Here is a 14,439-nt window from a genome sequence, read left to right on the forward strand (position 1 = left end):
CACATTACAGGCCTCCTCAGACCACCTTCCAGAGCAGCTAAATCTGTGGCTGTGAGCTTGTTCAAACTTTAAAGTGTTACTAAACCCAAAGCAGTAAAATCAGTCTGTATATGCAGCATAACATGCTTGTTTTACTCACTGTGGAACTCAAGGGGTTAATCCTGTGCATTGTGTAAAAAAGGCTGTTTTATCCTGTATGCATAGATCCTCCCCCTCCTGCACTGTCTATCTGGGGAAGTCCAGCTAACACACAGGCAGGGTAGCCGACCTGCACATGCTCAGTTGTGTCTTTTTTGCTGGAGAGAACATTTACTTGTTCTCAGAGCTATATTTTCATATTACTGGGTTTAGTAACACTTTAATACCATAAATAATAACATAATATTAGATTTTGTTTACTCCAGGAGTATATAATGAATACAATTTAGCTAAACCCATTAGTTAAAGTGAGTTTTAGTTGGCTAAAATTACTTTAGTCACTAAAATGTACTGGAGACTTTAGTCGCCTAAATACGACTAAACCTAAAACAATTGCAGATGACTAAAACTAAAATGGCATTTTAGTAAAAAGACTTTGACTAAAACTAAATCGAAACTTGCTGCCAAAATTAACACTATTTTGTTCAGTTTGGCAGCATTTTTTTTACTTTGGAGGGAAAGTAAAGAGAAATCTCCCAAATGGGACACAGATGGCAAGACAAAACCTGACATGGGTTATAACCCTCCCCTACAAAAAGCCTTAAGTAAAAGCTAGACCACACACACAAAAAGTATAAACATTTCATGAAAATAACTAACTACTATATTTACCAATATGCTAAGCAGCAGATTAAACACCTGCAAAAAACTGCCGTCAAATATCAATGAACTTAGCATATGCATGAAGCCCATATATTAAAAACAAACTGCACCATGACAAATGAATGAGATACATTTTATATAACTAACTATATATACAAGTGGCCCTGCAAAAATACACCAACAAATATAATACTTGTCTTTGGCAAATGTATTTAAAATGGATTGAAATGCACATAAATCAATGTTAAGAGAATGCATCAAGTAATTAATCTCTTTATGAGGTTGATTTACTAAAGGTGAATAGACTGTGCACTTTGCAAAGTTCAGTTGCCCTCTGCAAGTGCAGTTGCTCCAGAGCTTAGTAAATAAAGTAAGGCTTTACTTTGCAAAAAAAAAGAATTTTTGCTTGCACATGATTGGATGATGGAAGTTAGCAGAGCGTTTGCTCATTTACTAAGCTATGGAGCAACTGCTCTTGCAGAGTGTAACTGCACTTTGCAAAGTGAACAGCCTATTTGCCTTTAGTAAATCCACCCCTATGTGTTATGGTCAGGTCTAAAAAGACACTTTAGGGCTCTTTACTATTTTAAAGGCTCTCAAGTTGCTTGTTTGATGAAAGAAGCCCACGGCTTACACAGCTCAGTGACTCATTAGTAGTGATTCATCCCTAACCAGAGGGCTCAATCTGTAGTTTCAATTAAATCGCTTCCAAACAAACAGCTCTGTGTGCAGTCTCTGTAGGTAACTCACAGTATTCTATGAATTCATCATGTATTAAATTATATATATAGATAGATAGGATCTATCTATATAGATATATCTATATAGATAGATAGATAGTTCTTTCTATCTATATATATAGATAGATATATCTATAGATAGATATATCTATAGATATATCTATCTATAGATATATATATATATATATAGATCTATCTATCTATATATATATAGATATAGATATATATAGATATATTTATAACCATAGGTATGCAGTACTACAGAATTGTTTTCCCAGTGCCTCTTCTTTATTGCAAAGGAATGTACCTTTGGCGGTTATTTACGAAAGGCAAATCCACTCTTTGAAGTGCAGTCGCTGTAGATCTGAGGGGAAGATCTGAAATGAGGGGAGGCTCTGCTGATTTTATCATCCAATCATGTGCGGGCTAAAATGTTGTTTTTTATTTTCCTTGCATGTCCCCCTCAGATCTACAGCGACTGCACTTGAAAGTGCACTTGTAGTGCAAAGTGGATTTGCCTTTAGTAAATAACCCCCACGGTATTTTATGTAAACAGCAGGTACCATTGCTTCTTGTAATTATACTTTGTATACATTCTTTTGCAATAAAGAAGAAGCAATGATAAAACTATCCCTGGTGCTGAATACCAATGCTTTGTAAAAGACTTTGATAAAGTGTTGGAGCTCTTCAATCTGTGCGCCCACAAAACAACTGACCACACACTACACAAGTCTCAACATAACATAGATAGATATAGATATATAGATATAGATATAGATAGATAGATAGATAGATAGATAGATAGATAGATAGATAGATAGATAGATAGATAGATAGATAGATAGATAGATAGATAGATAGATAGATATTGATTTACTAAATGCAAATAGGCTGTTTGCTGCTTTGCAAGGGAAGTTGCACTGTGCAAGGGAATTTACCCCAGTGACTAGTGGACACAATGCAATTTCACTTTGCAAAGAATACCCAATCACATGCAATAAAAAAGTTTTTCTTGCTGAATATGATTGGATGATGTAAGTAAGCAGAGCTTTACCTCCTTCACTATGCTATGAAGATAATTCCCTTGGACAGCGCACTTGTCCTTACATAGGGGTGCACAGCCTATAGCATTAGGGTGTGCACCCCAAAGCTCAGACACACATGCCTTTCTCTACAGCCTCAGCTGCATGGGGCAGTGAATGAATGGGAAGTGCTGTGTGCTGAGTAGATTCCTGTTCATTCACCAACTGAAGCATAGTAAACATAGTTTACTATGGACACAATGAGCAAGTGTGTTCACTGTGTTCAATTATCAAAGGAAGGGGCTGGTAAATTACATATTTACCAGCCCCTTCCCTTGCTCTCAATCCTGAAAAATCCCTGCAGCAGCCGGGGGGAGAGGAGAGGAGGGAAGCCAGTAGCACTGCAGGGCAGAGGGGCCAAAACGGGGGAAGCCCGGGCAGAATCAGCACCGCACTGTGATTAGGGTGTGCCCAGGCACACCTGGCACACCTCCTGCGCACGCCTATGTACCCTTGTAAAGTGAACAGCCTTTTTACCTTTGGTAAATCAACCCCATATTGTATATATCCAGCTTACCTGATGCAACTGTGGTGTGTTGGTTATGTGCTGACAGGGCGAAGTAGCGAATTTGACTTCTTCCAGCTCCCACACTCCGAGTGTAGTATATTCTGTTATCTAGGCTGTCGAAGTCCAAAGCTATCGATGTCCTGGGGGAAGTGACTCTGGGGAATGGAGGACTGTGATCCTCTGGATTTAAGGACAGACTATTAATGGAAGCCTCCATTGCATAGATCAAATAATCGTCCGTAGAAATGACACATCTTGTTCCATCACTGCTGAGAGCCCCAAAAGCACATCCACACTTCCGTGTCTGTGTACCAGGCATAGCAAAGCAGAAATGTGCACAGCCCCCATTGCTCACCAGACACGGGTTATTGTTGATTTCCTGGGGCAACACAGGCTGATAGCTGCTGTTGAACACCGTGACATCTCTAAGGAGATTTATGTTGTCTCTAAGAACAGTTGGTGGCTCGGTGTTACTAGGGTCTTTACTGGCTTGAAACACCTTTTTTAAGTTCCTGTCTACCCAGATGATGGTGTTTTCAAACACAGTAATCCCATAAGGAGTTGGATAGCGGTTACCATAACGCACAATTTGTGTATCACCACCTTCTATTCTAACTCTTGCAATCATATCCAAAGAATCATCAACCCAATAGATATATCCATCATTGCGGTCCACGGCTAAGCCTCTCGGTGTAACAATGCCTTCTGACACCAGAACTGTTCTGTTGGTGCAGTCCAGGAATGCTCGCTCAATTTTGGGACTTTGACCGTAATCTGCCCAAAACAGGTATCGATTTTTGGGATCCACCACAATGTGCCTTGGCATGTCCACTGTAGTTTTCATTAGGACTCGACGATAATAAGTCATATTAATGCGAACAACTTCAATGAATGTTTCCGTCTGAAAAGCATTGGTAAAATAAAGGTTTCCTAGGCAGAGAAAGAGAGCAAGCTGAAATAGACAATCATCTTACACGGTACATTTGCAAAATTAAAAGTAAAAAAGTATACATGTCAAGGCACAAGAATTAGGCTCAGTTTCTTGCAGTCCCCCATACAGCAGAGCGCAGGTTGGTGGCAGGAGAAGCAGCACAAGAAGCCAGTCCCCTGTGATACCATGTAAGGAATATGCTGAAAGAAGGAGAGAGCAGAGTGACAGAGAGATGAGCTCACGGTTCTGCTTTTCCTTCCACTGCCCAGTCACAGGCTGAAATCTGTAAACATTGTTGAACTGCAGCAGATAAAAATAAGGTCTCCTCATTGCGAGAGAGATCTAAATGGTGTGGCAAAGCTGTGTAAATCTCAGAACTGGTAGGACAGAAATACAAATGAAAGTAAAACAGCTCCTATATATATATACCGTATCTCATCTCTGTATTTAGATGTTTACTAGAACTTCATCTTTAGGGCTGGGTCATACCAGCAACTGCATTAGCATGCAGCCACTAGTGTGCGGTAGCAGTGGCGGTACGTCCATTAGGGGTGCCTGGGCGCCACCCCCCTATATCTATAGGATGAATCGATCCATGGCCGCTGTAGCCACCCCCTATTCAGGCGTCCGGCCCCTTTTCGGATGCCGGGCACCTGAATTACAGCGGCATGGACAGGGCACAGTGGCTGCATTTGATGAAGCACAGTGGCTTCATTTGGTGGTACACAAATAGCTGCATATGACGGGCACAAGTGACTTCATTTGACGGGCACAGTGGTTGCATTTGATGGGGCACAGTGGCTGCATTTGATGGGCACAGTGGCTGCATTTGATGGGCACAGCTGCGGCATTTGATAGGCATAGCGGCTGCATTTGATGGGTGCAGTGGCTGCATTTAATGGGCACAGTGGCTGCATTTAATGGGCACAGTGGCTGCATTTGATGGGCACAATGGTGGCATTTGATGTGGCACAGTGGTGGCATTTGATGGGCACAGTGGCCACATTTGACGGGCACAGTGGCTGCCTTTGATGGGGCACAGTGTTTGCATTTGATGGGGCACAGTGGCTGCATTTGATGAAGCACAGTGGCTGCATTTGATGGGACACAAATAGCTGCATATGATGGGCACAAGTGACTTCATTTGACGGGCACAGTGGCTGCATTTGATGGGCACAGTGGCTGCATTTGATGGGTGCAGTGGCTGCATTTAATGGGCACAGTGGCTGCATATGATGGGCACAGTGGCTGCATTTGATGGGCACAGTGGCTGCATATAATGGGCACAGTGGCTGCATATGATGGGCACAGTGGCAGCATTTGATGGGGTACAGTGGTGGCATCTGATGGGCACAGCGATAGCATTTGATGGGCACAGTGGCTGCATTTGATGGGCAAAGTGGTTGCAATTAATGGGGCACAGTGGCTGCAAATGATGGGCACAGTGGCTGCATTTGATGGGCACAGTGGCTGAATATGATGGGCACAGTGGCTGAATATGATGGGCACAGTGGATGCTTTTGATGGACACAGTCGCTGCAATTGATGGCACAGTGGCTGCATTTGATGGGCCCCCAAAAATTTTGAGCACCAGCTGTCACTGTGCGGTTGGATGATAGCAGTCCTTCTTTTTTTTAAAAAATGTGTTAAATGTTAAAATGTGACACAGTGACATTTCATTAAGTTCTATTGGCATCGGTGCATAGTGAGGTGGTTGATTGCATTGCACTGTGCTGCACTGAAAAAAGTATTGTATGCTATAGCTTTTCTTTTAGCACACACCACCGCAACATAGTGGCATGAATTGGCCAGGTATAGGAGACAAGGCATTTTGCCTTGTCCTGCAGTGGAACTGCGCTGGAATAGCCGCCCAATGCAGTTCTACCGCACCTGGTGAGAACAGGCCCTTACAAAACTGGAAAGAAAATTAATTAATGGCAAACTGACTAGTGGGTTCATGTAGTATGTTATGTAGAAAAAAAAAACACTTCTTCCAAAACTATGAATTCCCAGTTGAGTGGATGGCAAAGATGGAAGCCCAGGTGTGAAATTATTAAAAGTGATTATCTGAATATATCGTACAAATAGCGAAATGGTGCCGGGGCCTACAACGTCCAATAACAAGCTTATTTTGGTGTGGTTGCTATAGCTTTACACATATCATCAATCCCTACCGTTTTATTAATGTAGAGCAATGCCGCGTATTTCTGCACTATAAAAAGCAATCATATTTTCACAATTACAATGTTTTATAATTGGAGCTTTGTTTTTCTTTGTGTAGCATGTATATTATTAATACTGAACTTCAGGCAAGCATTTAAATACAAAGCTGAAATTCATGTAAGGGATATGGGAGTCATATAAGGGATATGGGATTTGCTATATATGGAAAAGGTTTGGTAGTTTTGTCTATCAAGTGCAGAGAGTCACACAACTCTGCCAGACAGGAGAGCCATAATAATAACCTAACCTTTCTCCACTGCAATTAAGCGATACAGCCCAGTCACTACCTTGCCCCCAGCCTGTAACTGGACAGTGAAGGAACAGCAGCATAGGGATGACTTTATCTATCTGTTCTCTTTTTCATTCAGTCTATTAGTGTAGTCCCTACCTCCCTGGTCCTGAGTGCTGCTGTAGAGGAGACTATGGGGTTGATTTACTAAAGGCAAATATACTGTGCACTCAGGGCCGTCTTTAAGGCAGGGCAAAAAGGGCAGCTGCCCTGGGCCCTTTAATTGTTGTGGGGCCCAAAGCAGCTGCCTCATACTTGCCAACTATACCAGTTTAAATTCCCTTGTCCCTTGAAGTTTTAGTCCTGTGCTGTGTCCTGATATCTCAGTGTGAAGTGCTGCTACTAATGCTGCCCAGTTCTGCCCTATTGTATACAGATGACTCACCTGCAGACCCTGTGTTTACGTGTAAATAACTGTCATGCATATGTAAATAACGGGAGCATTCATATGCAAATATCTGAGGCCAGCTGCATTCATATGTAAATAAAGGAAGTGAAGAAATGATGTGCTGTAACCTCTAGCAACCAAGCAGTGAGCAGTATTACTGTACAGTAATCTCTAGCAACCAATCAACAAGAAGAAATCATGTGCTGTAACCTCTAGCAAATAATCAGTGAGCCGTAATGTGTGCTGTAACCTCTAGCAACCAGTCAGTAAGTGGTAATGATATGTTTTAACCTCTGGCAACCAATCACAATTACTGCCTGATCTGATACAGTAAACTGATTTTAAGTCTAGCTGATATTTATTGTATGTCTCAGAGTAGGTGGAGAGCAAAATTGCATGGGGGGGCCCCAAGAAAAATTTTGCCCAGGGTCCAATCAACATTAAAGATGGCCCTGTGTGCACTCTGCAAATGCAGTTGCAAATGAGCAGAAGATCTGCTGACTTCCATCATCCAATCATTTGCAAGCAAAAATGTTGTTGTTATTTTGATTTTCCTTGCACATGATTGGTTACTCTTTGCAAAATGAAGCCTTGCCTCATTTACTAAGCTCTGGAGCAACTGCACTTGCAGAGTGCACAGTCAACCCCTATAAGTGGCTGATGTCAAGCAAATTATCTACTCAAAAAAAAACCTACTTACATTCTAAAAATACAGCTAATTATTTCTTAGGAAACACATCATGCATTAACATTAGCAAAATGTCACCAGTACATCAAGCAGACACTATCTGTCTGATGAAGAGGTTTGTTTAGGCTCCTAAACATCACTGTTTGTATTTGTGACTAATGATTAGCTCTTGATTGAGCTTGGTGATATTATGATACTGTGGGGTTGATTTACTAAAGGTAAATAGACTGTGCACTTTGCAAAGTGCAGTTGCATTCTGTAAGAGCAGTTGCTTCAGAGCTTAGTAAATGAGCAGAAACTCTGCTGACTTTCATCATCCAATCATGTGCAAGCAAAAATGGTGTTGTTTTTATTGTCCTTGCACATGATTGGGTACTCTTTGCAAAGTGAAGTTGTACGTCATTTACTAAGCTCTGGAGCAACTGCGCTTTGCAAAGTGGACAGTCTATTTGCCTTTAGTAAATCAACCCCTGTGGCTCTTAGACTGCAATGCCCGCCACTATTATTCACTATGGTGCTCACTTTTGGTGGCCCCACACTGTTTGGAGTGTACCACGTCTTCTGCATTGCATGGCGCATTAACATGTGTTTTTCTTTTGTCTGATAAGCTTTGAAGGCATTCACATAAATGTAGAATTTGGTTCCACCTACCTGCGACCCAGTCAACAGCAATGCCTCGAATTCCATTTCTCCCAATACCACCGGTGACAATATTTCTGAAGTAAGAGCCATTGGGTTTGACACGTCGGATGCCATTGTATGCAGATGTTGTGGTGCTGAAGTCACACCAGTAAATAAAACCAGATGGCATGTGAACATCTACATGGAGAGCATTACGACCTGTGTAAAAACAAAAGTTATAATAATCTGTATATTATCATCAATAAAAACGTATACATGTAGAGAGTGAAATCCATACCACCCATTTAATACAATGACAAAAATAAGTATTAAGGAAAGCAGTTGACTGATAGAATAGTAGACAGAACTGAAAAGATCTGGAAGATTCTGCCTGACCTGGACTACCCCTGTATTATATTGCAAGACCACTGAGCAATCTTTCTGACAAAAGATTATGGCACAAACCTGCATATTTGCATCAGGTGAATGTGCATGCCTGCATGGACCTATGGAGAAGAGGTATTAAAGCTGGATTCAACACGTGCATTAAAACATGTGCACAATGTGCATTATGAAGTATGTTACTGCACCAATATAGGTGCATTACAATGCATTATGGGGAGCTGCAATGCAAGGTGCATTGGTGTGTCAATAACAAATAATGTCACTGGAGTACACCAATGGCCATAACGTGTGTGAACTAAAGTATGGGAGAAATCTGGGGGCTTCAATTGCTGGCCTCCTTTTAAAAAGGTTGGCGTGTCTCCTTTCATTGCTTATAAGTCACAATCCAGAAAGCATGCAGCAAATAAAAATTCAGAATTTCTTTGATCTGCATTTATCCCAAGTCAAAGACTTTTACAGCCTTGAAACCAAAGCAACAGCTTTCCCAGAAGAACTCAGCAATGGCAGCTTACATATTTCTCTAAAGTGAATCTGTGGCCATAGACAATCAAGTATTTACAAGTAGTAAATGACCTTTAAAGAATAAGTTCACCTTTCAAAAAATAAATAAAATAAATGCACATATTTTTGCAGGTAAAAATATGCATTTATTATTTTTTTACACTGCAGCCTCTAAAGAATTGCACCCACAATCAGGAGATCACTGGTGCAATGCCAGGATCCTGCAGACTTTCAGTCAGCTGGCCGCACGTACCTTCTGTATGGGCAGGCAGTTACTGAAATACAGGAAGATTCAATGAACTATGAGAGCACTCACCAATGCCTTTGCAGTTAATTAAGAAGCCACTAAGCCATCTGCTGTGGTACCCAAAAGTACCTGTAGTTCATTAATTTACAGGAAACGGCTCTGCCCACAAAGCCGCACTGCTTTCAAATTGTGATAGTGAGTGCGGGGAGATCTCCCACATACTGGGCTTGATTTACTAAAGGATAATAGACTGTGCAAGTGCAGTTGCTACAGAGCTTAGTAAATTATGTAAAGCTTCACTTTGTAAAGAGTACCCAATCATGTGAAAGGAAAATAAAAAAACAGCATTCTTGCTTGCACATGATTGGATGATGGAAATCAGCAGAGCTTTTGCTCATTTACTAAGGTCTGAAGCAACTGCCTTTATTTACCTATATTTGCCTTTAGTAAATCAACCCCACTGTTACAGACCAGGGATCTCACACTCACTGTTACAGACCAGTACTGGCTGCGAGAGGCAGGTGTAAAGGAGCATGTTACATGTTACACCCTAAGAATGGCTGTAACATGTAGCATGCTCCAAAAGGTGAGCTTAGCCTTTAAAAACAAGAACTCTCTGACCTCTGTAGTCACAGACACCATAGAGCAATTCATCCTCAAATTTTATAGCAGAAGCACTGAAGTCATTTCTCTCAGCAGCTCAGTTCCCCCTACTCCCCCATACCAGCAGTGACTCAACAGCCATTTGATCTCTAATTCTGAGGCTTTTTTAGTCTCTGTATACAGCCCCAACTCAATGGGCACTCAGTGTGCCAGCACTAAATTGTTTTTAATCAGGTGAGCTGGAAACTGGAACTAAGGTAAGCTGGTAGGGAAGAAGGTGGTGGGTAGTGGATTTAGTGGTAGTTCATATAAATGTACACTCGTCATTTAAGTATTTTAATTTGCACTTAATTTGAAACTTATGCTGAAAGAAACATGGTCATGATTATTCATCTTCACAAAATGCTTGTTGCCTGACTATCATGTTGATTTAATGACTTCACTACTTTGTTTGCTACTGACCTAGAAAATATATGTGTCTAATGTCTTGTTGAGGTCAGTGACTCAGAAAGTTAGAACAGCAAGACACCTAGGGGACTAAGCCTCTGCTTTTCCCTAAGTACACATTTCCTGCAAGGTTCTTGGTGAAAATGTTACTGCTGCAAATTCTGCAAATCACATGACCTACCTCGTCCAGCCATTGGCACCATTGCTTCAGAGTGATCCGCAGTTTCTAAGCTGAATCCCTTAATTGCAGTCAACATAGACACTACGATAAATGAGTTATATGGTGTACAAGTTCTGTTATCAGCACTCAAGCGGAATCCAGTGGCACAGGCACAGGAAAACTGGGCATTGGGTGTTGGCAAGCAAATCTGTTGGCAGGTGTCTGGATTATTGCTGCAGCCATTAGAGTTACCGGTAGATTCTGAAAATAAAAAAAAAATTGAATTATGTGCATCATAAAAGAGAAAAATAAATCCACTATCCTTAAAAAAAACAAAAACACAATACAACCTGTGAAGTGCTGAAACAGGTCGGGTCACGTGTGTCTCCCTTCACAACTGACCTGACCTCTTAGCACATGAAGTCATAATAATACACAAATGTGTAAGCAATAGTGTATCACTCCTGCAGAGGCCCATGAGGACACAGTGATTAGGATAGAAAAAAGCCTTCAATTTTACTGCTGATCGGGGGATCTTTAAGGCGAAACTCTGCAAGAACTCTGTGTAGGAACTCTGGTATGTTGTGTATCCAATCACTGATGGTAACACCAAAGCAAGCGGGACTTTAGGGAAAAACAAGGGGTCTTGGGAAAGAATTATTGATTATCATAATCTACACCTTAAGCCTTTAATAAGTATTAAAGAATGGTGCAATTTTGGAAAAGGTTTCTGCAATATGTTGGTGCTATTTGCAGTGCGACTTAGAATATGCATAGAAAATAATAGAAACCTTCGCGCCAGTGGTGTCGATAGCAGATAATATATATGAATTACATATACTGGTGGTACATCTAGTAAGAAAACATTCCCAACAATAAAAAAAATAAAAAAATTGTGGAAATATATAAACAATCAGTGTAAGCTGCTCCCCAATTTTTGAATAATCAAAAAAATAGATAATCAAAAAAAGGAATGTAAGAAAGATAGGGGGCGCTGGATACCATAATATTCAAGTGCTCCAAAAAAAATATATATCTCCTGCATTACCAAAAAAATGGAAATGTAAGAAAGCTAGGGGGCGCTAGATACCATACTATTCAAGTGCTCTAAATAAATATATCTCCTGTGTTACCAAAAAAAATGAAAATTATAATATTGACAAATCATAGATTACACATTGAAGTGCCCACATTAGTGAAAACATATATAGTGATTGATTGTCCACATAAAAAAGTGATTGAAGTAGCTGAAGTGATATCTTTCAATATTATCCCAATCTTGTTGCTGTAAACAAAAGGTTTTCCATCACCAAAGAAACAAAAGAAAAGGAAAACACCTCGAAGTAGTAGATATCTGCTTACCAGATACCAATGACTCCTTTAGTTAAAAAGAGAGTCACTAGCGCTTGTGCAGGGTTGTGCCTGCTCACATGGATGGCCGGGCTGTGGTTGGTATTATAGGCATGGATCATTCCCGTCAGGCTCATTCAAGATAGGATAAGGATACATAGGAAACAAAAACAGTCTCCATAGCGTAAAACCATTTATTAAAAAAGTAAATAAATTAAAAAGCCAAATGGCCGCTTACATTGGTGGGTGCCTACCCGGCACTGGGGCTGCTTGCATGTCAGGGTGACTTCGCAGTCAAAAAAAGCCTTTCATGTCTCCTCCATGCTGGCGTGCGTTTCAGCTTACACAGGGGGGCAGCCAAAGGATCCAGATGTTGTTGGATGATAGGACATGTGACCACGTACCGCTCCGACGTACGTTTCGTAGTGAACGTCTTCCCTGAAGACTATCGACACCACTGGCGCGAAGGTTTCTATTTCCCTGAAGACGTTCACTACGAAACGTACGTCGGAGCGGTACGTGGTCACATGTCCTATCATCCAACAACATCCGGATCCTTTGGCTGCCCCCCTGTGTAAGCTGGAACGCACGCCAGCGTGGAGGAGACATGAAAGGCTTTTTTTGACTGCGAAGTCACCCTGACATGCAAGCAGCCCCAGTGTCGGGTAGGCACCCACCAATGTAAGCGGCCATTTGGCTTTTTAATTTATTTACTTTTTTAATAAATGGTTTTACGCTATGGAGACTGTTTTTGTTTCCTATGTATCCTTATCCTATCTTGAATGAGCCTGACGGGAATGATCCATGCCTATAATACCAACCACAGCCCGGCCATCCATGTGAGCAGGCACAACCCTGCACAAGCGCTAGTGACTCTCTTTTTAACTAAAGGAGTCATTGGTATCTGGTAAGCATATATCTACTACTTCGAGGTGTTTTCCTTTTCTTTTGTTTCTTTGGTGATGGAAAACCTTTTGTTTACAGCAACAAGATTGGGATAATATTGAAAGATATCACTTCAGCTACTTCAATCACTTTTTTATGTGGACAATCAATCACTATATATGTTTTCACTAATGTGGGCACTTCAATGTGTAATCTATGATTTGTCAATATTATGATTTTCATTTTTTTTGGTAACACGGGAGATATATTTATTTAGAGCACTTGAATAGTATGGTATCTAGCGCCCCCTAGCTTTCCTACATTTCCATTTTTTTGGTAATGCAGGAGATATATATTTTTTTTGGAGCACTTGAATATTATGGTATCTAGCGCCCCCTATCTTTCTTACATTAGAATATGCATAGTTGCAACACATAATTGCAACTGAACCCAAGTTCATGCCTTAACCTAACCTTGAACCTTCCTTTCCATGTCTATTTCTGCTTTTAGAGGACCTTCCTTAGCTACTTCAGTGCCTTACATGGTGTTGGAATGATGACACCACTGAAGATGAATCTGGTGCATATAATAGTGAACTGTTAAATTTGACATGGAAAAAAAAGCAAAATACTGTAGGAAACGCTTGCAGGCACATAAAAGAGTAAGGGACTTATGTGTTTGCGATGTGAGGCCACAAGACACCATGGCAAGAGGACATGGTCCTACCTGCAGTAACAATGAGAAGCATTTAAATGGGTGCCCAAATGCTTTTCTTAGATTTTTACACAAGGGCCATTGGATATTGGTATTATTCAATTAAAAATTTCAACCTATATTTAAAGACTATTTCAGAAATTAACAAACACAACCTTGATCAGATGATGTAAGCTGGCCATGGACATTAGAGATCTCTCTAAGGTTTTTTTTTTTCTTATTCGTAGATAAACACATTTGTCTCAGTGTGCTTTCGGGGGCAGAGAGTGAAAATGTGGTCAGATAACCTGGCATTTGCTTATCATTGAGGGAGGGGGGCAGCAAAAACAGTTGGTCGTAATTTTAAAAGAAGATCTATTCCCATAAGAAAAGCCTGCTTTCTGTTCATTCACAAAGACATGTCACAGCCAAAACTAAAATCAGTAGAATCAAGAAGCAATCTTTTCACTTTCATGATTAAATTCAGGTGAAGTGATCTTTGCCATTTGATTATGACAAAATAAAAAATGATTTTACTTTTACATGCAATTTAAGCGCAAGAAAATTGAACTAAAAAATGCATTCCTTAAAAAACGCTTTAGAAGTACATTAGTACAATCTTAATGTAGTGTTCAAGATAACGGCTTCATGGATGCAGTAATGCAATAAAGACATCAAAAGTTTATTGACAAGTCATAGGAACAGAATGTATAAAATGTTATCTCTGAAAGTGTATCAATTGTGTATCAAGTGTAATCAAAAATTATTCCAAGGAAGATAATAAAAGAAACAAGAAAAAACTAAAACTCAATAAATCAAATAATCTGGGGGGGGGGGGGGGTTATTTCTATTCTTTTGTTATCTCACTTTGGACTGG

General features: G+C 40.5%; 1 protein-coding gene across 1 annotated transcript in view; it reads right to left on the bottom strand.

Annotated features, from left to right (window-relative positions):
* The window catches only part of LRP2 (LDL receptor related protein 2), a 375,159-nt gene that overhangs the window by 145,983 nt on the left and 214,737 nt on the right, over positions 1 to 14,439 (bottom strand). Inside the window, exons 37-39 of the mRNA XM_073634007.1 lie at positions 10,656 to 10,895; positions 8,302 to 8,490; positions 3,141 to 4,061 (exon numbers count right to left, since the gene is read on the bottom strand). Coding sequence (XP_073490108.1) covers positions 3,141 to 4,061; positions 8,302 to 8,490; positions 10,656 to 10,895 — 1,350 coding nt within the window. The remainder of the gene's footprint in view (positions 1 to 3,140; positions 4,062 to 8,301; positions 8,491 to 10,655; positions 10,896 to 14,439) is intronic.

The sequence above is a fragment of the Aquarana catesbeiana genome, linkage group LG06 (assembly GCF_042186555.1).
Source record: "Aquarana catesbeiana isolate 2022-GZ linkage group LG06, ASM4218655v1, whole genome shotgun sequence".
In the NCBI taxonomy this organism is placed as follows: domain Eukaryota; kingdom Metazoa; phylum Chordata; class Amphibia; order Anura; family Ranidae; genus Aquarana; species Aquarana catesbeiana.